A 22509-nucleotide genomic window follows, 5' to 3' on the forward strand; every position below is an offset into this window, starting at 1 on the left:
TTTCCCTCGCCGCATCAAATTTCTCAACCGCGACTCTGCGTCCGTCTGACGGCGAACTCTGGTCTCGTCCAGTTTTTTTCTGGTTGATGATGGCGTCTAGGGTTCTGTCAGGGATTGCTAGACGCGCCGCCTCGCGCCGCCTGATGTCGCCCTTCTCTCGGCAGGGGGCGTTGGAGAGCGCCACCGGCGGCTTCCCTTCTGTAAAGGAATCGACTTTGACCTCCTCGGCGAATTCATCGATCAAGGTAAGTTTTTGTTTCTTTTATTCTGGGACCTTATTTATTATAGTTGATCCTGCCATTTTTTGCTGTGTCTTTGTGTTTGATTTTTACAAAAATAAAATGGATATTCTATTGACGAGTTAAACTTGAAAAAGATCTTTTTCTTGTTCAGTGGCGACTCTTTACTGAGATCGTTTTTTTTTTTAGTTCTGTATATGCCTTGCCCTTTGGTATGCACTCCTCCTATCTGTTAAACCAACTCAGTTCTTTGGGCCGTTTGTCAGAATGATAATTTGGATTAGAAATCATCCTTTTCCAGAACTTTGGGCCTATTTTTATCATATAACCATCTCACTTTGAGGGTGTTATGACTTTCCTGTTGTCATTTTTTTCTTTGACTATGATACGTTGGTGAAGAGGGCCCACCAAAGATGGGTCAAAGCAAGGAAGAGTAGTTGACGTGAAGGTCAAAGTCAAGACAGTCAGAAGCCCAAGTTCATCAATCAGACATAGCTAGCTGAACGGGCCCCAATATCGGATGGACGTGGTCGTCCGGGCTAGGAGTGTAAACGAATCGAATCGAACCGAATATGCAGAAAAATTTAAGGCTCAAATTCAGCTCGAAATAGGTATATTCGAGTTCGAGCTTGATTCGAAGCTCGAAAAATTCAAAAATGTTTGGTTCGAGTTCGGTTCGGATTAGGGCTCGGGTTCGAATTCAGCTCAACATATTCGAACATGTTCACGAACTATTCGAATTATTGCTCGAAAATAGGTTCGAAAGGCTCGAAATTTATTTATTTAATATATATTTAACTTATATTAATAAATATTAAGGCTTGCGAGCAGCTCGCGAGCGGCTTGAACAATATAATTTGAACTCGAGTTCGGCTCGAAAAAAAGTTCGAACATGTTCGAGTTTAGCTTGAATTTGATAAATTCGAATACGAATCCAATATTTTTCAAGTTGGCTCGAAAAGCTCGCGAGCTGGCTCGATTCGTTTGCAGCCCTAGTCCGGACGACCGTCTGTGGAAGACTTGCGCTGGGGTAAGAGAAACAATGAATCCCTCGGACCATCGTCCAGACGACCGAACGTCATGGCCGGTCTGATGAAAGACAGCTCTCCGATAATATGAAAGTCGAGTGAAGGAAAACAACTCTGTTCGATGCGACTGAGCTGGGACGTCCCCGCCGAGCGGCCTTTGTCCTCGTTGAGCGGCTTCCGATCGACCTATAGGGAGACCCACTTACATATCTTGTCGTACTCTTTTGGAGTTTGTGCCACTGACAATAAAGTATGTCTAACAAGCAAATCATACTTTAGAAGCTTTCAGTCTGTCATATCAGAGATTTATGTGCTCATTTAAGGAAAGGTGTCAGAGACACTTTTTGACTTGTCTTTTCCTATGATGCTTTGGAAAACGTGCATATGCTTTGAGATACGTGCATAGACGCTACAATGATACTATAAAAGGGGGTTCCTATCCATAAGCGGAGGTATGTGATATCTTGTTATTCTACATGTTCTAGCTATAGTTGTCTTTACTATTCTCCACTAGATCGAAGACTGACTTGAGCGTCGTAGGGTCAATGCTAGTAACCCCTTCCCGACTCGGCACTAACACTCCTAGTTTTGCATGATAGCGAGGAGTCTTCATCAGGTTAACTGCAGAGCCACGTTCCCAGTCTACCATCTTCTTCGCTTTCAGACAGAATCATATTTGGCACCGTTTGTGGGAACAATACCTGTAGTCGAAACGTGAAGATGGAAAACGCTGAACGATTCACCACAGTGACACTAACCCAGGAAGATTTGGAGATACTGATAAGTGCTCGAGCTGCAAAGATGGTGCAGCAACAACAAGAAACAACAGCCGATTGTCGAGTGTCGAACGACCCGACCACGTCGGTGACAGGTCAACGAGCCGACCCAAGAGCTCGAGCGGAAGACCACACCGGCCGCAAGCCGAACAACAGGCTAACTGGCACCTTACAGGAAGCACCAAACACGCCAATTTCGTATCATCGAGTGTTATTTTGCCCTCGAAAGAGTAGGGCCGTGCGGATAGGACGCAAGGATCCGTTTCAGAGAACATGCCCGTCCGGGATGGGCGGAAAGGCAAAACACCTGACTCGACGACTCCTGTGTGGATCAATAGGCAGTTCTCCCAAGAAATTCTCGACAATCAGTTGCCACCTCACTATAGGCTTCTGACGATTGGAGAGTACACGGGGACAATGGACCTCGAAGACCATCTAATCAAGTTCGACAACATGACCATGCTCCACTAGTACACTGATGGAGTTAAGTGCCGAGTATTCCTCACCATGCTCTCTGGATCGTTGTAGAGGTGGTTCAAACATTTGCCGATCGGATCCATCTACAGCTTCAAAGACTTCCGAACGACTTTCTTACAATATTTTGCTAGCAGCCGCCTCTACCAGAAGACGAACGTAAACCTGTTTGCAGTTAAGCAAGGGCCCAATGAAGCATTGCGGGCTTTAGGCTTACATTAAGAGATTCAACTAAGTGGCTATGGATGTCCCATCGGCCACCCTTGAAATCTTGGTAAGTTCCTTTTCCCAAGGACTTATAGATGATGACTTTTTTTGCTCACTCATCTGGAAGCCCTCGAGGGACTTTGACTGTTTGCTCTGGCGGGCTACTAAATACATCAACGTCGAGGAGGCCTAGTCAGCTCTGAAGAAGGAAGTAATTTCTGAGCCGACAATTGTCCGGGAGCGCCGAGCGGTCCACGCCCATCAACCGCTAAAAGGGCCCTGAGCGGGATTGGCGCAGCAACACCAAGAGCCCCGAACTCATATAGTCCAGCATATGGAGGCCGAGCAGGTGAAGTTCACCGAGTCCCGATCGTGGACACCACTCTTCTGCAGTTATCACCGCTCGACAACTCATAACACCAGAGATTGCTATCATCTCAAACTAAAGCCACACTGACTAACTCCTCCAAGATTCCGCAGCCGATCCCCGTCTCCTGATTGCCGCCATCCCATCGATTGAGAGGACAACATGAGAAGGGCAGGCCGCTGATTGAACAACACCAACCACAGCCCCAACGAAGAGATTATCAAAGGCTTACCCAGGCGTCATCTGAGCGGTCACACCTGTCTGCCCGGGAAGAAGAGAACCATAGCAATGTTGCCCTGGGGCGACATTGGCATGATTGCAGGAGGCCCGACCGACAGTGATTCTTACCGGGCTCGGAAGTCACATGCTTGGTGATTGAAAATCCATGCTGTCGGGTGCAACAAAAAAAGAGCAGAGGGCCAGAGATCAGTTTTGGTCCTTAGGATTTCAAGGCGGTAATTGCTAACTATAACATTCACTGAACTTTTGTAGAAACAAGCAGCTCGGTGAACATTATATTCAAGAAGGCGTTTGATCAACTTCAGATTGATTGGAGCGAGCTCCAATCCATGACGACTCCCTTATACAACTTCATGGGTAATGAAGTGTTGCCGTATGGCTAGGCTCGGCTGACCATATCACTTGGGGAAGAGTTGCTCAAGAGGACGAGGATGACTAATTTCATTGTAATGGACTCTCCGTTCGCTTATAATGTCATATTGGGCCGACTGGTGCTGAACGAATTCCGAACGGTTGTCTTCACGTTTTGCTAAAAGATCAAGTTTCCTATGGATAACTTGGTCAGCGAAGTTAAGGGCGACCGGCTAGTAGCTTGTCGTTGCTACGTGGAAATGGTGAAGACTGAATTGCGAGCGGCTTGGAAGGCTCAACAACTGGAGGTAAATGCAATTCTGGAGAAGCTTCCCACGCTGGTCTATGAGGATAAAGAAGTATAAGTGCATCCTAGCCGACCGGGTGCCACTACCTTTCACGTGGCCTATTTAAGCACGGAAAAGAAGGCTGAGCTGGTTGTCTGTCTAAGGCAGAACCATGATGTGTTCGCGTGGGCAATTCATGAGCTCCTGGGTATCTTGCTAATGATAGCGCAACACGAGCTACACGTTCGACCGAACGTTAGGCCAGTGAAACAGAAAAAGAGGGATTTCAGCTCGAAATAGAACCAGATTATCTGAGCAGAGGTAGAGAAGCTATTGGAGGCCGGACACATCCGCGAAGTATAGTTCTCTAGTTGGCTCGCCAATGTGGTATTGGTCTCCAAGCCGGGCAACAAATTGCGGGTTTATATTGACTTTCGAGATCTAAATAAAGCCTCCCCGAAGCACTACTTACTGCACATTGATCAAATGGTGGACTTCACAGCTGGTTGCGAGCTGATTTGCATGGTGGATGCTTATCAGGGTTACCATCACGTTCCGCTCGCCAAAGAAGATCAAGAAAAGGTCATCTTTATCACGACAGACGGGACCTTCTGCGACAACGTCATGTCATTTGGGCTAAAGAACGCCGGGGCCACCTACCAAAGATTGATGAACAAGGTGTTTGGAGGTAGATTGACAGAAATATGAAGGTATATGTCTATGACATATTGATAAAATCCTTTCGATCTGCTGACCTTTGTGCAAATATAAAGGAGACATGCTAGACCTTGAGGAAGTACGGAGTCAAGCTGAATTCTAGCAAATGCTTGTTTGGAGCAAAGAGAGGATGATTCCTCGGTTATATCGTAATCGAGTGGGAGTCGAAGCGAATCCAAGCAAAGTGAAGGTAGTAGCACTAAGACATGCCATGCCCCCTTCGCGCAATTTGAAGGAAGCTTAACGGCTGACCGGACGAATTATAATCTTGTCAAGATTCATCTCTAAGTCGTTTGATTGAAGCCGTTCATTCTTCAAAATTCTACGTCGAGCTACGAAGTTTCAATGGGATGCGACATGCGATAAAGCGCCGGAGGAACTCAAGAATTATTTAACTTCTTTACCTGTAGGAGGAACTCAAGAATTATTTAACTTCTTTACCTGTACTAGCAAAGTCTATCGTCGGCGAGTTGTTCTAGATGTACCTGTCATCTACAGAGCGGGTGGTTGGATCGGCGTTGGTGCGACAAACAGCACTGAGTCACTTATTGAAAGATACCAAATGTCGCTGCACCTGTCTTGAGAAGTTGGTGTACGGGTTGGTCCGCTCCGCTCGGAAGTTACATCTTTATTTTCTCTCACATCCCATAATTGTGTTAACTAACAGCACGCTAGGGAGAATCCTCCTCAACCCAGAGGCGTTCGGGTAGCTAATCAAGTGGACTACGGAGTTGAGCTAGTTTGATATACAGTACTAGCACATATCGGCGATCAAGGCGCAAGCCTTAGCCGATTTTGTAACTGAAGTATAGAACGTCGAGCTAAAAGCAACTTAGAGAATATATGTAGATGGGTCGTCCACCCGACAAGGAAGCAGGGTAGGAATACTCTTAATATCACCATGGGAAGACAGAATACAGCTGTCCGTTCAGCTGGATTACCGAGCTACAAATAGTGAGGCAGAATACGAAGCACTGATCGTTGGTCTGCAAGCAGCCATGCATGTGGAAGTTACACGGGTCCTTATTCACTCGGATTCCCAACTGACAGCCTAACAACTCTTAGGTACTTTCAAAATTAATAACGCCAGGTTAAAATTATATGCTAAGGCTTTCGAGAAGTTAAAGGCGGGATTCCAAAAGGTGATCATGCAAAAGATCCCCCGGGCAGACAACCAATATGCGGACGAGCTGACCAAGTTAACAAGTTCCTTAAGCCCTGTAGTATTGGATAGCTGATCGAGCAAGTGATGTTGGTAGCTCATATCGAGAGAACAGTTGAAATGAGAGTCTCAAGTTATTAGAGGACACCTTTTATTAAGTTCTTCCGATCGGGCGGCGTGCCGACCGATCGGGAGCAAGCTCGGTTAATAAAAAAGAGAGACGGGTGGTTCATATTAATTGGAGACCACCTATACAAAAGAGCTTTCTCGAGGTCATTGCTCAAGTGCATCGGATCATAAGACATTAATACATCATGCAAGACGTACATTAAGACTCTCGTGGTAGTCATCCGAGCGGCCGCTCTTTAGCTCAGAAATACTGGCTAGATATTTTTGGCCTAACTTGCAAGCAGATGCCGCCCGAACAATGGCAACTGACCTACCGAAGAACTGAAATCATCCATTTCCTCTTATTCTTTCGACAAGTGGGGCATGGATATCATCGGACCTTTCCCCATGGCGATTAGTCAGAGAAAATTTCTGCTCGTAGCTGTGGACTATTTCTCTAAATTAGGGATGACAACGAGTAGGATTTGGGTAGGATTTCATATCCTCTGTACCTATCCCCATTTATTATATCTATACCCATACCCATCCCCATACTCATCGGGTATTTAACTTTTATACTCATCCCCATACTCGTCGGAGTTTTGGATATCCATATCCTACCCATCATTCTATTACTCCCTACCATTCTTGTTTTTTTTAAAAAAAAATTATTTCAATGTACTTGTTAGCTTTTCCTCGTTTCGCGCTCCTTCAATCGGGTGAACATTTGCCATGGAAAAGAACATGAAATACGTGTTGATGATCGGATAAAAAGACAAACTAAGTTTTTTTTTTAAGACGGAAAACGGGCTAAAGTTTTTTTCCCAATAAAAAATGTGGCTTATATATATATATTGCGTATCGAGTAGGGTATGAGTAGGATTTTACCACATCTGCCTCCATATCCATCCTGAAATACCCATACCCGAATACCTATTTATTATAATCGAGTATAAAAATTTCCTTCATATCCTCCTCTATTCAGGTCAGATGTCGGATTATCCATCGGATTCGGGTGAAATTGTCATCCCTACTCTAAATGGGTAGAGGTCGAACCACTCCCCAAGATTACTGAACAAATGGTTATTAAATTTTTATGGCAAAATATTGCGTGCTAATTCGACATTCCTCACAAGCTTGTCTTTAATAATGGAAGACAATTTCAAGGACAAAGGCTTGGGGAGTGGTGTGTCGGCTATGGTATTCTACATCCCTTCACTTTAGTAGTCTATCCCCAGAGCAACGGCCAAGCGGAAGTCACCAATAGAGATATCCTTAGAAGACTCAGGACTCGGCTCGACCACCTAGGAGGAAGCTAGATCGATGAACTTCCTAGCATACTGTGGGCGTACCGCACCACTCCTCGAGAAGACATTGGTATAACCCCATTTCACTTGGCATATGGAGAAGATGCAGTAGTGCCGGTCGAGATAGGCGTAGAGTTCGATCGGGGACAACTATACGATGAAGATAATCCCGAGCGGTGTCTCATGGAATTAAACTTGGTAGATGAAATCAGAGATAAAGCAACCGTTTAGCTAATGGCGTACCGGCAAAGGATGAAACATAATTACAACCGAAGGGTGATTCCTAGATCTTTCCAGGTCGACGACTTAGTCCGGAAAAGAATCAAGCCGGTCGGCAACGTTAGTAAGTTAGACGTCCCATAGGGTGGAATGTATAAAGTAATTCAGAAGCTCAACTCGGGATTTTATTTTTTACAATATAAGAACGGGAGGAATCTAAATCGACCTTGGAGCGCAAACCATCTACAGCTCTATCGGGTCGGGTAGTAAGGGGGCGCTTGGTTTATGGAAGGGAATGAGAATAGGAATGAGATTCATTGAAGTAAAGAATGAGAATGGGGAGTTTTGAATCTGTGGGACCCACCATTCCCATTCCCCCCCATTTTATTCGGTAATGGTTTAATCCCATATGTGGGGGTTTGAATCCGTGGGACCCGCCATCAATACCCCAAACCAAACACTATCTTTCAATCTCATTCCCATTCCTCACTTCCATTACCTCCAACCAAGCACTCCCTAAGTTTGTGATTCAATTCATATAAATTGTAAAAATATTTGTTTTATGAATGCAGGTAGATTTGAATGAAAAATTATTAAGTGTTAAAGACTCTCGCGCCGTTTGGGCGAGTTATAAGTGAGCTAAGCTCACACGTCTCCAGACTCTTGAGCCTTTTGGCCAAGTTATAAGCGAGTAAAGCCCCCGCGCTAAGTGTCAAAGACTCTCGCACTATTCAAGCGAGTTATAAGTGAGCTAAGCTCTCACGCCTCCAGATTCTTGAGCTGTTCAGCCAAGTTATAAGTGAGTAAAGCTCTCGCGGTAAGTGTCAAAGACTCTCGCACCGTTCGGGCGATTTATAAATGAGTTAAGCTCTCACGCCTCCCGACTCTTGAGTCGTTCGTCCAAGTTATAAGCGAGTAAAGCCCTCGCGCTAAGTGTCAAAGACTCTCACGTCGTTCGGGCGAGTTATAAGTGAGCCAAACTCTCACGCCTCCAGACTCATGAGTCGTTCGACCAAGTTATAAGCGAGCAAAGTCCTAGTCCTAAGTGTCAAAAACTCTTGTGCTGATCGAGTGAGTTATAAGTGAGCTAAGCTCTCACGCCTTTACACTCTTGAGCCATTCAATCAAGTTATAAGTAAGCAAAGCCCTCGCACTAAGTGTCAAAGACTCTTGCGCCGATCGGGCGAGTTATAAGTGAGCTAAGCTCTCACGCCTCCGGACTATTGAGTCGTTCGGTCAAGTTATAAGCGAGCAAAGCACTCACGCTAAGTGTCAAAGACTCTCGCAACGTTCGGGCGAGTTATAAGTGAGCTAAGCTCTCACGCCTTCAGACCCTTGTGTCGTTTGGCCAAGTTATAAGCGAGCAAAGTCCTCACGTTAAGTGTCAAAGACTCTCGCGCCATTCGGGCGAGTTATAAGTAAGCTAAGCTCTCACGCCTCTAGACTCTTGAGCCGTTCAGCCAAGATATAAGTGAGCAAAGTCCTCGCACTAAGTGTCAAAGACTCTTGAGCCTTTCAGGCGAGTTATAAGTGAGCTAAGCTCTCACGCCTCCAGACTTTTGAGCCGTTCGGCCAAGTTATAAGCGAGCAAAGCCCTTGCTCTAATTGTCAAAGACTTTCGCGCCGTTCAGGCGAGTTATAGGTGAGCTAAGCTCTCATGCCTCTTTGCTCTTGAGCCATTCAGCTAAGTTCCGGGTGGGCCTAGCTCTCGTGCTCTGCATTGCGCTTACGTTAAGTAAGTCTTGACTCTTGAGGACGGAACGTAACGGGAACGAGAACCTCTAAAATGCCGAATGAATGCATATCGAATTAGACTTAGGAAATTTTTACAAAAGCTACTGAGTTGCAGCTGCCTGTTTTCATGTTCAAGGAAGGCTAGTCTTTGACACATAGTCAAGCTTTCCACCCAGAACTACAAGTAAAGGAAATTTGTTACGGCCGACCGGATAAAATGAATAAGAAATTCCAGATAAGCTTACCCCAAGTAGATTTTTGACTAAAGCTGGCAACGAGCTCTTCGAGCAGAATTGTTGCCGCCCTAGCCCTAACATCTGCCTAGGTTCTGGGCTAGGGGACCTTGTATCCTGATCTAGTGTTCGGGGGAGGACGACTTGGCGTCGTCTAGATGGCACCAGTGATCAGTTGGTAATATGATAATGGCTATAATGTGCCTATAGTCGCTCGGATCTGAAGGCTCTAAAGTAGCCTTGTTCTTGGACTTGGACATTGGGGAGGAACGGATAATTGATGTAGGGGGCGCTGGGTCGGTCGGTGACGGCAATAGGTAGGAAATTAGTTGTGCTATTGTCGTCCCAGCTGGTAGCTCGGCCAAGGAAGGGGTTCGATTAGACGATGGCGGTGTCGGTAGGCCGTTGTTCGCTCACGGACGGCGGATGAAGAGCTCTCGCCCCGCTCGGATAGGGGCCGAGGAGCCAACGTGGCTGCAGAGGGCTGGGGATTAGAGGTCTCTGAGCGGGAGGAAGCCTTTGATCGGAGCCTCTTCCGGCGTTGGCACTGGATCAAGGGCTCGCCGGAGGTGGTCGACTCGAAAGGAACTACCACTGGGACTATGGAGGGCTGGCGGGTGGAAGCTCACTTGTGGTAGCCGCGGCGTCGCTTCCTACCTCTCGGCTTGCTTCTCCGGTCTGCTCTGATGTGCTGATCGGTAGACACCCTTGACTTTCTAGCTCAGTCGCCCCCTTTGCATTGATCTCGACATCAATTAGCTTACCCTTGTTGCTCATCAACGACTTAAACATGACTTGAGTTGCAAGAAAGAAAAAGAAATCAGTTAGATTCAAAAGTGATGGATAGAGAAATGGCTTACCTAAGGAGTCGGGCAGTCGGGCTCAGATGGGACTCATCCAAAATATATATAGAACGTCCTCCAGCAATAATTTATGGATATGATATTTCTAACCATCCAGGTGCGCGGCTGCTTATAGGTAGGACGACTCCCAACGATATTTCCCCAGCGCGCGGGAGATTTTGGCAGCTCCATTTGCCAACCGATCGGGAAAGTAGACCGGAAGATGGACGAATAAGTAATGATCCTTCCAGCCTTTATTAGAGGTGGACATCTTTTCAAAATATACGACGCCCACTTGGACCTAGAAGAGAAAGGTGCATGACTCGGATAATTTTGAATAATAAAATAGTGAAAAATGCAGGGTAAAAGAGGAATTTCATACAATCGGAATAGGATAACCACCCCGCACAGTAACCTAAAGGAGTTGGGTACTATTGCAAAGGAATGTGAAAATATCTACAAACTTCAGAGAAAAAAGGGTGAATAGGATATCGTGAGTCGGTATAGAATTGGTCTTTGAAGAAAGAGAGGAAGCCATCTGGAGGCATATGGTGGTGAGCATAGGCAGAAGGGATTGTGATTTTGTAATCGTTAGGAATGTGGTAGGTCATTTTCATTTGATCAACCTCGTCACCGTTGAAATCGGGCACGGTGGAGGATACCACAGCCAGGGGTGGAGAAGGAGAACACGCCATGAACAAATGATAGAAATCGAAGATCGAAAGGGAGAAAGGAGAAGGAGCTTACTAGGAGAAGATTGTTGGTGAGAAGCAGAGAGCAAGGAGCAAGGAAGACGTCGACGAGAATAAAGGAAACAATAAGAGTTGAAGGAAGAAATGAAGGGTTTAAAAACCCTGGGGAGTCGTTCGATCAAGGGTTTAGGAAAACAAGGTTTAATCTTGGCCGTTGAATTCGAAAAGGCAGTGTCGCATCCGATCCAAACACTCGCCTGCCACATCACACATGCATCGGTAGGAAAAAGCGACATCTGGCATTCGATTACAGGTGGCATTAATGAGGAATGGGAGTGCATGATTAAATGGCGTGGTCTGCGTGCTTTATGGTATAGGATTTGAACGGTTTCTAAGAAATTATGGTGATGTCAGCGACAATTAAAAGACACTAAGTGAAGGTGGTTGCTTGGAGAAGAGATCAGAAAGAAGTTACAAAACGACTAAGTGTTGTCCGTGTTAGATCTGACCGACATTAACCTCAGAGTTTGAGTAGCCGATCGGGAGAATGATCAGAAAGAAGTTAAAAAATTAGGTAAGTGTCATCAATGATGGCTCCGAGCGACATCAACCTCGAAATGCCATAGCCGAGTGACGACTCTAAACCCTAGAATATCCGGTCGGGAAGAAAAGTTGCAGAACATACTAATTGTCCAGTCAGTTTGACTTATGGTCTCTTTCGACTAGACTTGAGGGAAGACTTGTGATACGGTGATGAAGAGGGGCCCACCAAAGATGGGTCAATGCAACGAAGAGCGGTCGATGTGGAGATCAAAGTCAAGACAGCTAGAAGCTCAGGTTCACTGATTGGGCGTAGCTGGCCGAACGGGCCCCAATATCGGACGGATGTGGTCGTTCGGACTGCCAGACGGGGCGAGGGTTAAGAGACAAACAATGAATCCCCCGGACTACCGTCCCGACCGATCAGACGTAATGGTCGGTCGGATGAAGGGTAGCCCTCCGACAACAAGAAAGCCGCCTGAAGGAAAACAACTCTGTTCGATGTAATTGAACTGGGACGTCCCCACTGAGTGGCCTCTGTCCCTGCCGAGCGGCTTCCGATCGGCCTAAGGGGGACCAATCGACATATCTCCTCATACTCTTTTGGCGGTTTGTGCTATTGACAACAGAGCATGTTCAGTAGACAAATCATACTTTAGAAGCTTCCAGCTTGTCACATCAAAGATTTGTGTGCTCGCTTAAGGAAAGGTGTTAGGACACTTTTTATTTATCTTTCCCTAGGACGCTTTGGAAAATGTGCATACGCTTTGAGATGCGTGCACAGATGCTATCTACAAGCAGAGGTATGCGATATTTTGTTATTCTACACGTTCTAGCTACAGTTTTCTCCACTAGATCAAAGACTGACTTGAGCGTCGGAGGGCTAACGCCGGAAACCCCTTCTCGGCCCAGCACTAACGCTCCTGGTTTTGTAGGATAGCGAGGAGTCTTCACTAGGTCAACTGCAGAGCCACGTTCTCAGCCTACCATCTTCTTCGCTTTCGGACAGGATTAGACTATGTGAAATATCACTGAGAACTTGTATTTTTGACGACGCATGATCATCTTTCTTATGAAATTTAAAAAAAAATCTGGCTTTACGCTTATTATAGAATTGAATCACATAATGAATTTGGCGTCACAAAAGCTAAATACGCTAGCTAATTGCATGTATTCATGTAAGATTAATGAGTTCAGGTTTGTTGGAGGTACTTATTGATGAGAATCCTTCTTTTTCAGCCCCTAACTCGGTGAGGGAAAGCCAAAACTTCTTTTTTGTTGAGTAATCCTTTGGATAAGTCTTGAAAGATCTTCTCTGAAATTTGGGACTAAGGAATTAGTCTTCATTGTCAATAAACTAGTTAATTTGGATCAACATATTTGTGACTGAAATAAAGATTACACAGCCCATCCAATTTTCTCAATACTGATCATCACTGCAAATGAACCATTTGTAAATTTGCCTACATGTGCCAGTAGATTTAATTTCAAAAAGTTATGGTAGCTTAGTTTCTCTTTGTAGTAACTTGACATTGATATTCCTCAATTCTGAGGCTACGTCAACAGGCTTTCTCCCTATCTAATTTTTGCTTGATAGCTGATACAGAAAGTATTTTCATTATAACTGCCATGCATTTTCTACTCCCAGTGCAATGTATTAAACTATGAAAGTCACACTGAAATATTAGATCAAGGCCCTACATTAATTTTATAGTTTTCTTCTCCCTCCTTTTGCAGGATATACCAAATGCTGAAGGTTAGCTAATTTTGAAGCCTTTATGTTCCATTGTCAATCATAAATCTTGCCCTCAAGTAATGAAAAGTTGTCAGCTTGTTTTTTCCCATACCTTTCATCTTTCCTTTTCTATCAATTAGATGCATGTATGGATATAGCCATCCTTCTATGATCATTGTTGTGTTTTAAATTCAATTTTTTGTAATTTATAATATATAAAAGGAGTGCAAATTATGTTAATACCATTTGAGCATGAGTATTTGTCATAGGTATGGAACAAGGTATCTGACCCCTCATTTTCTGAAAAAAAAATAGACATTGGTCAATGGGTTTTTGATGTCTGATTTGGAGTGCCTGAGTATTGGTTGTTTGCTATGGGTATGACAGGTTAGTAAAGAGTCTATAATGTAGAGTGAAACAACGCATATGCAACTTTTTTTTGGAGCTGTTTATTCTGGTTGTAAGAAATACAAAATCTTAGTTTTTGCCATGCCCACTGGAGACTACTCCTTATATCTTTGTATTAGTTTATATTCCTTTATAAGTTGCAATAAACATAGTGTGCCGGTGGATGTGTAATATAATTTTATTGCATTTTGGCATATAAACCTGGAGTTACATCATATCCCCTTTTTTATTCTTCCAGTTAATTCTGCTTAGTCAATAAATAATCTGCTAATTGACAGAAATCCTGCTCTTCTCTCCTCCCTCCTTTCCAGTTCCCTTCTTTCACCTCTTTATTTCCTATCTAAGTGCTTCCTGTGCCATCCCTCTCTGACCTGTATAGCATTAGTCCAAATCGCTGACCAATATTCAACAGATCCTTGCACTTGAAATCTTGACTTTGTTATTTTAAAGTCTTTTCTGCTGTTTCGGGATTTAATTAAAGAAAATTTTGGGTGTACTCGAGAACCCTGTATTTAAATATGAAAGAACAAGTTATGAGGAAAGTTGCGAGAGCAAAAAAATACATCATGCTTAGGTACCACCCATGTCTGTGTCAATCATTAGCTTTATTATATCAAGTTCTTTCCATCTAGCTTTATCAATGAAATACAATTTTTCATTTCTAAAACTAGCACTGACCATTGTAGCTGCATTTATGTTGACTTATGTTGAAAATCCTACCACCGATGCCAGAATGAGTGGTTTGCAGGAGCTTATTTACTTGACGAACTTATATTTTCAACTTGGCTACTTTCCAGTTGGCTTGACTTGCAAAGAAAGTTTCCTTGTACAGAAAAGTGCTTTTATATGCCTTCGTCTCCTTTCCTTCTGCTGTGTTTTTTTTTATATTTAACTTCTATATTTGTAATCAAATGTTTCAACAGTAAATTGTGAGTTAACATAGGTTTCTGACTTGACTTTCAGAAAAATCTGCCAAATTCTCCAGATGGCAATTGATCAACACAAACTCTGCAGGTCAACTTAATATTTATGAAAGAAAGCCTGGCATCTTTCCACATTTAGTAAGAACATTTGCATCAAATTATTCCACACAAGCATCAGAACAAAGGAGAAATGAGGTTTGAATTGAAGTAAAAAATCACAATATCGATTTGTCATTTTTCATCTTTACTGCCATGTTTTGATTTTCATGTTTTCTTAATCTTTTCTAGCTTCAGTTCTGAGTTGATATTGGAATCATTGATTTGATGGAGAAAAGAAGGATTTGCATATGATTTGTATTGGCTTGGAAAAAATTATGATAACAATAGAAAATTATTGTGTTGTGTTTTATAAAGAAAGAAATATTATTTCTGAGAATGCATAAAAGATAATTCAGATAACCCAATAAACTGAATTGGTGATTTATTTTTAATCCACTTTCCATTCCATTTTTGTTCATTCCTGCTTTATTTACCCAAAATTGATTTTAATGCTGTATCACAACTATATGTTAATTGTAGTCTATCAAACTGATATTCATACACCTACCTCAACAGAACAGAAAAGATATATCAACAATTGAAGATCCCTTTGATGCACCTACATACAACATTCCAGAAAAGCCAGTGACATTTACGGAGGGTGCCTCATACAGTCTTGTAATACTTGCAGGATTGGGTGTTGCAGGCGTGGCTGCTTATGCTGTTTTTAAAGAGTTAATTTTTGAGCCAAAAGAGTAAGATTTACATAATTTCTGGTACTTTGATATCGTCGGCTCTATTATATGTTTTGACTCAACTAATCCTGCACGAAGAATGATATAAAAAATCATTTACAGCTTTGCCTCGTTGTGTGATGAATAAACTAGTAATATTTGCTGTTAGTCATGCAACCATTCCATCGTGGTTCTTTTCCTAATTGCAATTGATTGGGCTTTTGCTGCTGCTAACAGATTGTGTTGGAATTCTAAACTTGGCACTCACCTGTTCAATACATGCTGTTGGATGTGCATTTTGTTTCCAATTTGTCTGGATCCAACATATCTTAGTTTATTCATATTGTCTCAAGCCAACACATTTCTGAACTTAAGCATGCAAGTCAGGCGACACAGCACTTGATTGGTCTGCCTGTTTCTTGTTGATCTATACTGTGTGCCAATGTGATAAAATATACACTACATTCCTCTAACAGATCTGAGCATGGATTGGTATTGGAATGGGACTGAGATTTAGGTCTTTGTTAAGATTGAAAATGGAAAGCTAAATCAGTCCAATTTTTTCTGTCAAATGATCTTAGTGCAATATTCTATTCTGAGTGTTTTTCTTTATGTAATTGTTTGATTGTATCATTATATAGATAAAAGCATTTCTCATGCATTTATCTTCTATGTAGGTATAAGATTTTTGGGAAGGCACTTGAAAGGGTACAAAATGATAGCCGGGTATGTTTGAGTGGCCTATTGAGTTCATTTCTGTTTTTTTTTAAATCACCAAATTAGTGCCCTAATCACTCATTTAGAAGTTGTTCCATATCATTGCTCACGCTACCTTACAATATTTACCAGGTGACTGTTAGAATTGGTCACCCTGTTACTGGATACGGTCAAGAAAGCAGAAACCGCGCTGCTCGTCAACGAATCCCTAATAGAGTTTGGACTGATGAAGATGGTGTTGAGCACGTTGAGGTTATTATCTCCCAATCTTAGCAAAACTATTTCGTTTCGAATTTCAGCACGTCGAGATGCTTGCATTAATTAGGTGCTTGGCTTGAGTATCTGGGATGGAAGCTTGCATTGTCTATATTTTTTTTAGTGTACATGTGCAATGTAACTTGTCGACTCTGTAAATTTTCAAGAATTAATATCAATAACACAAAACAATCCAACTGCACCAAAATGAGGTCATTAGTTCAAACTTTCAAATCCATCAATCATCCACCTATTTAAACACCATAATATAAGTCTAAACATCATTATCCATACACTTTTTGGTTGATAGTCCATGCACTCAGTAACTTTGGTTCTAGCATAGTCAAAACAAAATATTCGTTTTTCCAGATTTGATCTTCTACTTGCCTTGGAAAGAAATTGAATATTGCTCAATGAGTTGCTTAACTGTTTAATCACAACATATTTGGTTGATATCTCAGTTGCGAGCTGCTTATATGTTACTGGAAGTGTTAACACACACGAACCTTTCTCCTTTGAAATCTAGCTTTACTTGCTTGTTTATCAACTTGTCTTTGGGGCCATGTTTTCTGAAGAGGCTAAATGCATTCTTTTTTGGTTTAGGAATGGAAAGATTGATTTGGTCTCAAATATGCAGGTAAGTTTCCATATTCGCGGGCCTCATGGATTTGGGCAGGCGTATGCGGAAATGTTCAAAAACCAAGCTGATAAGAAGTGGACTTTCACATACTTGATTGTCGAGATTAAGTCTCCATCTCCTGCCCAGTTAATGCTAGAGTCTTATGTGCCTGCATAATGTATGCAAGAGTGTTGCACCAAGGATGTTTCTCGATATCTCCAGGTTTTAACTGTCTGATACCTGGCTCCGGAGCCAGGATTCTGCTCATGCTTATGTTCCAACTCTCAACAGGGCTGACTGCACAATGGATGATCAATTCATGATCATTTTACTCCTTGTATCAATGTGGATGGTGAAGCAAGCACTGATCGAGCCAGAGATTTTGGCTGATACCGATGTTTTGATTTTTTTTCACCTTCAATAACACGAACCTTATTCTTTGAATTTGATTCCTTTAACTACTGGTGGATAATTTTGCATCTGCCTTAGCTACTAAAATATGATTTTGTCAATTGGAATAAACAAGGCTTGTCGATGGCATTGTTCTTATCCTAGAATCAATATTTGGGTCACAAATGACAGAACTCATCTATTGTGTACTTTGTTTTGTAATTGTTGTTTGATTGAATCGATCAAATAGATTGAATTGTTGGTAATGAAATGGAATTAAGATATGAAAGCCATTGATGTGAGCATAGAATCAGCATCATGAAGCAGGACAATTGCTAACAAATAAAAGTTTCATTTGCACATGTGCTTCAAAAATATCGAAACATTGATCGTCATCAATCCAGTTAAGTCACAACTATTTAGGGTGGACAACAGGATAAACAACAATGCGGCTCCTACAACCAGATTCTCACAAAAACAATTAATCTTCTGCTGGGGGAATGTCAGTCAAGTCCAAGCCCTCTTCAGGCAAGTCTGACGCAAAGGGGCTTAAAACTCCCTCTGAACTAAGAGATAAACCACTCTGCGAGAATGAACAGGTTGCAATCAGTAAGTTATCGATCATTAGCCACAGTGTCCAGATTTAAACGCTCATGATAATGAGAAAAGAAAGAGAAGCAACAAAAACATTTAAGATTGTGGATTTGACTGAAAACCAATAGCACGATGAAGAGAGTGAAGAAAAATACTAGAAAGTCTACTTCTCTGACAATTAAATGTACTGATTTATGATATATATACACGAGGATGTGCTATTACCTCAGGTTGGAACCTTAGCATGTCGGCACGAGCCATCGCCTCAGCTTGGGCTATCCTTTGTCTGAAGATTTGTGCCATCTCATCCGCCTGATTGGAGCCAGCAAAACCAAAGATTATAGTTACCGATCATTGAACCTCAGATACAAGCAAATTCTTGCATAAAATTTACCTTTTCATATACCAGCGTCGGATTACGAATCATGTCGCCAGGAGTGGGTTCCAACTTTTTAGTCGAGAGACTTACGCGGCCTCTTTCACGGTCATGACTTAGGATCATTACCTATGAATGGAAATCATATGATGGCGAGGAGCATCAGTGACAGATTACTGATGATGAGGATAACAATATAAGCTCAATTGATCAAATACCTTGAGGCTATCGCCGGGTTGAAGCACTGTGGAGATGTCCGACACACGATCATGACTGATCTGGCTAACATGGAGAAGGCCATTGATGCCACCAATGTCGATGAAGGCACCGTATGGTTTAAGACTCTGGACGGTCCCTACCACCACGGATCCAATACCAAGTTGAGCCTGACTATCTGCCATGGCCTTGCGGTTACTGAGAACAAGCCTAGACTGTTCCTCGTCAACCTCCACAAACTTAAGAGGTAATTCCTTGTCAATGAGTTCTTCTGCTGCTGATTTCTGCCTCAGAGATGTAGATTTCATTCAACAAAAAGCAAGATTTTTTCAAGTTCAGATATCAAACATAAAAGATGACAATAATGAAACAGATAAAAGGGCATTTTTGACTCAATAGATAATCGATATTACAAAGAAAACTTGGTCATGAACAATTAAAATTCAACAGTATCCAAACAAAAGAAGGAAGAAAGAAAGTATATGCTAAGAGAATCAGAAGAAGAAAAAGATACTCTACGAGAAAATAATTAAGATTTAAAACAGTCAATAACATTCACTTCACAATTAACAGGATGAAAACTATCAAGCATGGACACAGAAGTAATGAGGAAGATGCAAAATGCTAAAAGTCAAGGGACAAACAGATGATATCTGTGAAAATGGAACAAAACCACGGAGGCCCTCCACGATTGCTACCACACCGCCTTTATTTCCATCCACAACCTGTTAACACATAGACTTGTCAAATAACAAAAGAGCATAACAAGGTCTAGAAAACAAGTCTAAAAATATAAAAAAAGACAGGTGAGATAATTTTAATATCCAAGATGCAACTTTAATAATGGTAAAAGTCTGATCCATTCAAGAACCAAAATGAACGATTAACTAGGCTAAAAACAGGACTGAAATAATCTAAATAAATCAGGAGCCTACTAGTTTCAGAAAAATATTGCGATGGTACTTTTCATAATACCAAATGGTATTTTAATCTATCATTGTGTAAAACAATAACGTTCCAAGCATTGAGGATTAGTAAATCATCCATTACGATCATTCTGAGAATACTTCTGTGTGCGGCACACATCTGCTGCTTGTATTCCCATCAATTAGAATGTTAAAAAATCTACAGGATTAATGATTATTTGAAAACTTAGCCAGAGATAAGTTAACACAACAAGGATAGCTATCCAAAACCAGAATGAATACATGTCCTTTAAAGCACATGCAAAGTATCCTATCTTTGGATTTAGGAAATGAGATGTCAAATTATTACATGATGTAGCTACTACTTCGTCAGTTATGAATTTATTTTGCTATGACAAGAAAAAGAAGTATCAGTTTGATGAGTACTTGCACAAAAGGTACATCCATCTAGTCTGGTTTTGTTTGAATAACTTATTTACCATGCATATAGATCTTGATTTTTTGTACTAGATATTTTAGGTTATTTGCAATAACATCTATTGTAGCTACGACATTGGCATTGGCATTCTCGATGTAAAATAACAAGATGCATTATCTAGAAGATTTTATTCAACTAGTAGCAACCATGAACGCCCAAAGATGGTTGAAGTTTACTGGTTCAAAAGTAATAAAATTGCAAGCATATAAAGGAGTATCACATATGTGATACTACTCACCTTGCCCTTGACGATAACATCTTCAGCCTGAAGTTGCCTACACCTTTCCCATGCCAGGTCATACTGAATTGACCGCAGACTTAAAATTAAACTATCATCTGACATATTCTCATCAATTATGACAAACTCTTCAACCAATCCTGGATATATTCCTGCTTCAGAGACATGCTTAATTTTGTAGATACATGCTTCTTGAACAGGCAAGTATGCTGATGACTTGGCTGCTATGTCCACAAGTGCACCATTCAAATCTGTCATGAAAACTGTCCCTTTAACCTGGGGACAGGTAAGAAATCAAAAGGAATAATGAGTCTAGGAAACTACAGTACAAAAACTGAAACCAGAAATCTACATAACTTCCCTATCAAGTTTGAACAGTTAGATTACTGCAAGACACATCCACATATGTTCAAATGAAGGAAAACAAATCTCTAATCTCATACAAAATAAAAGCAACAGACAGAAGTCAGCATATCCAGAACTCATCTAGTTTGACAACTTGACATGTTTGAGGATGAAATGTAACTTTTGAATAAAACACAGCAGTGTCTCCTTTTTTGTTCCAAACAAGAAATTTCTAGTTCCTTTCTTTCATATGTCTAACCTGTTCTCGTTTCTCTTCTATACAAACCAAGCCAACCAAATGATTAACCTAAATAATTGCAAATTCATGCAATAAAGTTTAACAAACATGACCAGATATTCTTGTGTTAGAAGTTAGAAGTCGATGAATATTTCAATAATACAAGAGATTTCAAGGATAAAATAATAACCTTTCCTAAGATTTATAGTAGACCAAGTCTTCATGAAAAAAAAAGAGGAAGAATTTAGAACATCAATGCTACCAACTGATATGACAAAGGTATTCCCATTCGTCTTTCCAAGAATCCATAGCGATTCCGTGTCCAACTTCTGGAGCTTAACAAACTCGAGATGAAATGATCGTAAAAACAAAAACAGACACAGAAAAGGCTAGTTCCAAAGTTAAATAGAAACCTAGAGAATCCAAGACGGGAGAAAGACGAGACCTTGGAGCCGATTTCGGAGTTGAAGTCGTACTTTTCGAGGGCTTCATTGAAGTCCTCGACGGTGAAGGAAACGCCCTCCATGGGGGCGTTGAGGCAACGCTCGCGAGCCTCCTCGAACATCTCCTTCAGCTGCTGCCGCTCCTTCTGATCCGGGGTGAGGGCATAAGTGCCCATGATGACGGCCGCGGGGCAGAAAGAGGGCCTCGCCGGCGTGGTGGACGGCTTCAAGATAGGGGAGGAGGAAATCGGAGGGCATCGGATCCCCGCCAACTGGTGGGGGGCAAAGCTCGCCATTCTCGGCTCGCTCGCCGGCCTCGACACTCTTTTATCTTCTTCTCTGCTCTAATCCAATTTCAACGGTGGAGAGTACCTAAACACGGGAACTTTTCAATTTGACCCTCCAAAATATTACAATATTTTTTCGGTTCAATCCATGTAGTTTAAGAAATTTTCATTTCAGTGAATCGTGCGATCTCTCCCTCTCCCAACTCGTTCGTTCACCCTCCCGCAAAACAGAGTACCGCAGGGTTCAGTAAACGACAACCGCCGCCGCCACAGCTCCACCGCAGGATTCAGTCAACGAGACTTCCTGCAACTCCAGCTTCGATTTAACGGCTAATGCCCCTATATTGATCAATGTAATATATACGTATATATATATATATATATATATATATATATATATATATATATATATATATATATAATGTAATTTAATTTAATCTTTTCAGCCTTTGGGATTCTTCATGAACTCCAATCTGACCGTCCACGGCGTCGGAGTTCAAAACCAGCCCCCTCTTCCACGACAGCCTGAACGTCACCGTCGAGTTCATCCGCATCGCCTCCCCTGCCCTTACCCTCAACGCCGACGGTATCGTCACCGGCAATTCCCTCATCTTGGAAGGCGACACAGCATCTCGGCGCCGATGCTAATGTTGACATCAACACATGATGGTGTTTTAAATCGGTGGAGATGAAATGCTAGATACACTACATCTCCGTTGGTGTCAGTGTCGCTAACGTCGACATCCACGTATGATCGTGTTTAAAATCGATGGAGATGAAATGTTGGACACATGGCTCTGGTATGGATTAAACGAAGACTCTTCGTTGTATCCAAGTAACTTCCAAATGCTCTTGCGTGCAAGAAGAATGTTAGCAACCGGGCCAGGGAAGGGTCCCGACGTTGGCTCTCTGACGTTCAAATCATTGATTGATTTTTGGGAATAAATAGTGGAAAGAACAGTACTAATAAGTGTGTAAAATTATGTAACGTCGCATACTTGTGCTTGTTGATGGAGATCCTTTTT

General features: G+C 42.1%; 2 protein-coding genes across 2 annotated transcripts; one reads left to right on the top strand and one right to left on the bottom strand.

Annotated features, from left to right (window-relative positions):
• LOC121997662 (probable mitochondrial import inner membrane translocase subunit TIM21) lies at positions 1–17550 on the top strand. The gene is made up of 7 exons (XM_042552195.1): positions 1–245; positions 13261–13279; positions 14630–14784; positions 15205–15383; positions 16040–16088; positions 16212–16331; positions 16972–17550. Exons 1-7 carry the CDS (start codon positions 87–89, stop codon positions 17128–17130), a joined length of 840 nt encoding a protein of 279 aa, XP_042408129.1. The 5' UTR covers positions 1–86; the 3' UTR covers positions 17131–17550.
• Positions 17551–17675: 125 nt separating this feature from the next.
• LOC121997661 (30S ribosomal protein S1, chloroplastic-like) lies at positions 17676–21555 on the bottom strand. Its single transcript, XM_042552194.1, has 7 exons — positions 21200–21555; positions 20172–20447; positions 19174–19254; positions 18532–18813; positions 18332–18442; positions 18163–18249; positions 17676–17926 (listed from the first exon to the last, which is right to left on the bottom strand). The coding sequence occupies exons 1-7, from the start codon at positions 21491–21493 to the stop codon at positions 17825–17827; spliced, it is 1233 nt and encodes a 410-aa protein (XP_042408128.1). The 5' UTR covers positions 21494–21555; the 3' UTR covers positions 17676–17824.
• Between the last annotated feature and the right edge of the window lie 954 nt (positions 21556–22509).

This window comes from Zingiber officinale, chromosome 6A, assembly GCF_018446385.1.
Source record: "Zingiber officinale cultivar Zhangliang chromosome 6A, Zo_v1.1, whole genome shotgun sequence".
Classification (NCBI taxonomy): domain Eukaryota; kingdom Viridiplantae; phylum Streptophyta; class Magnoliopsida; order Zingiberales; family Zingiberaceae; genus Zingiber; species Zingiber officinale.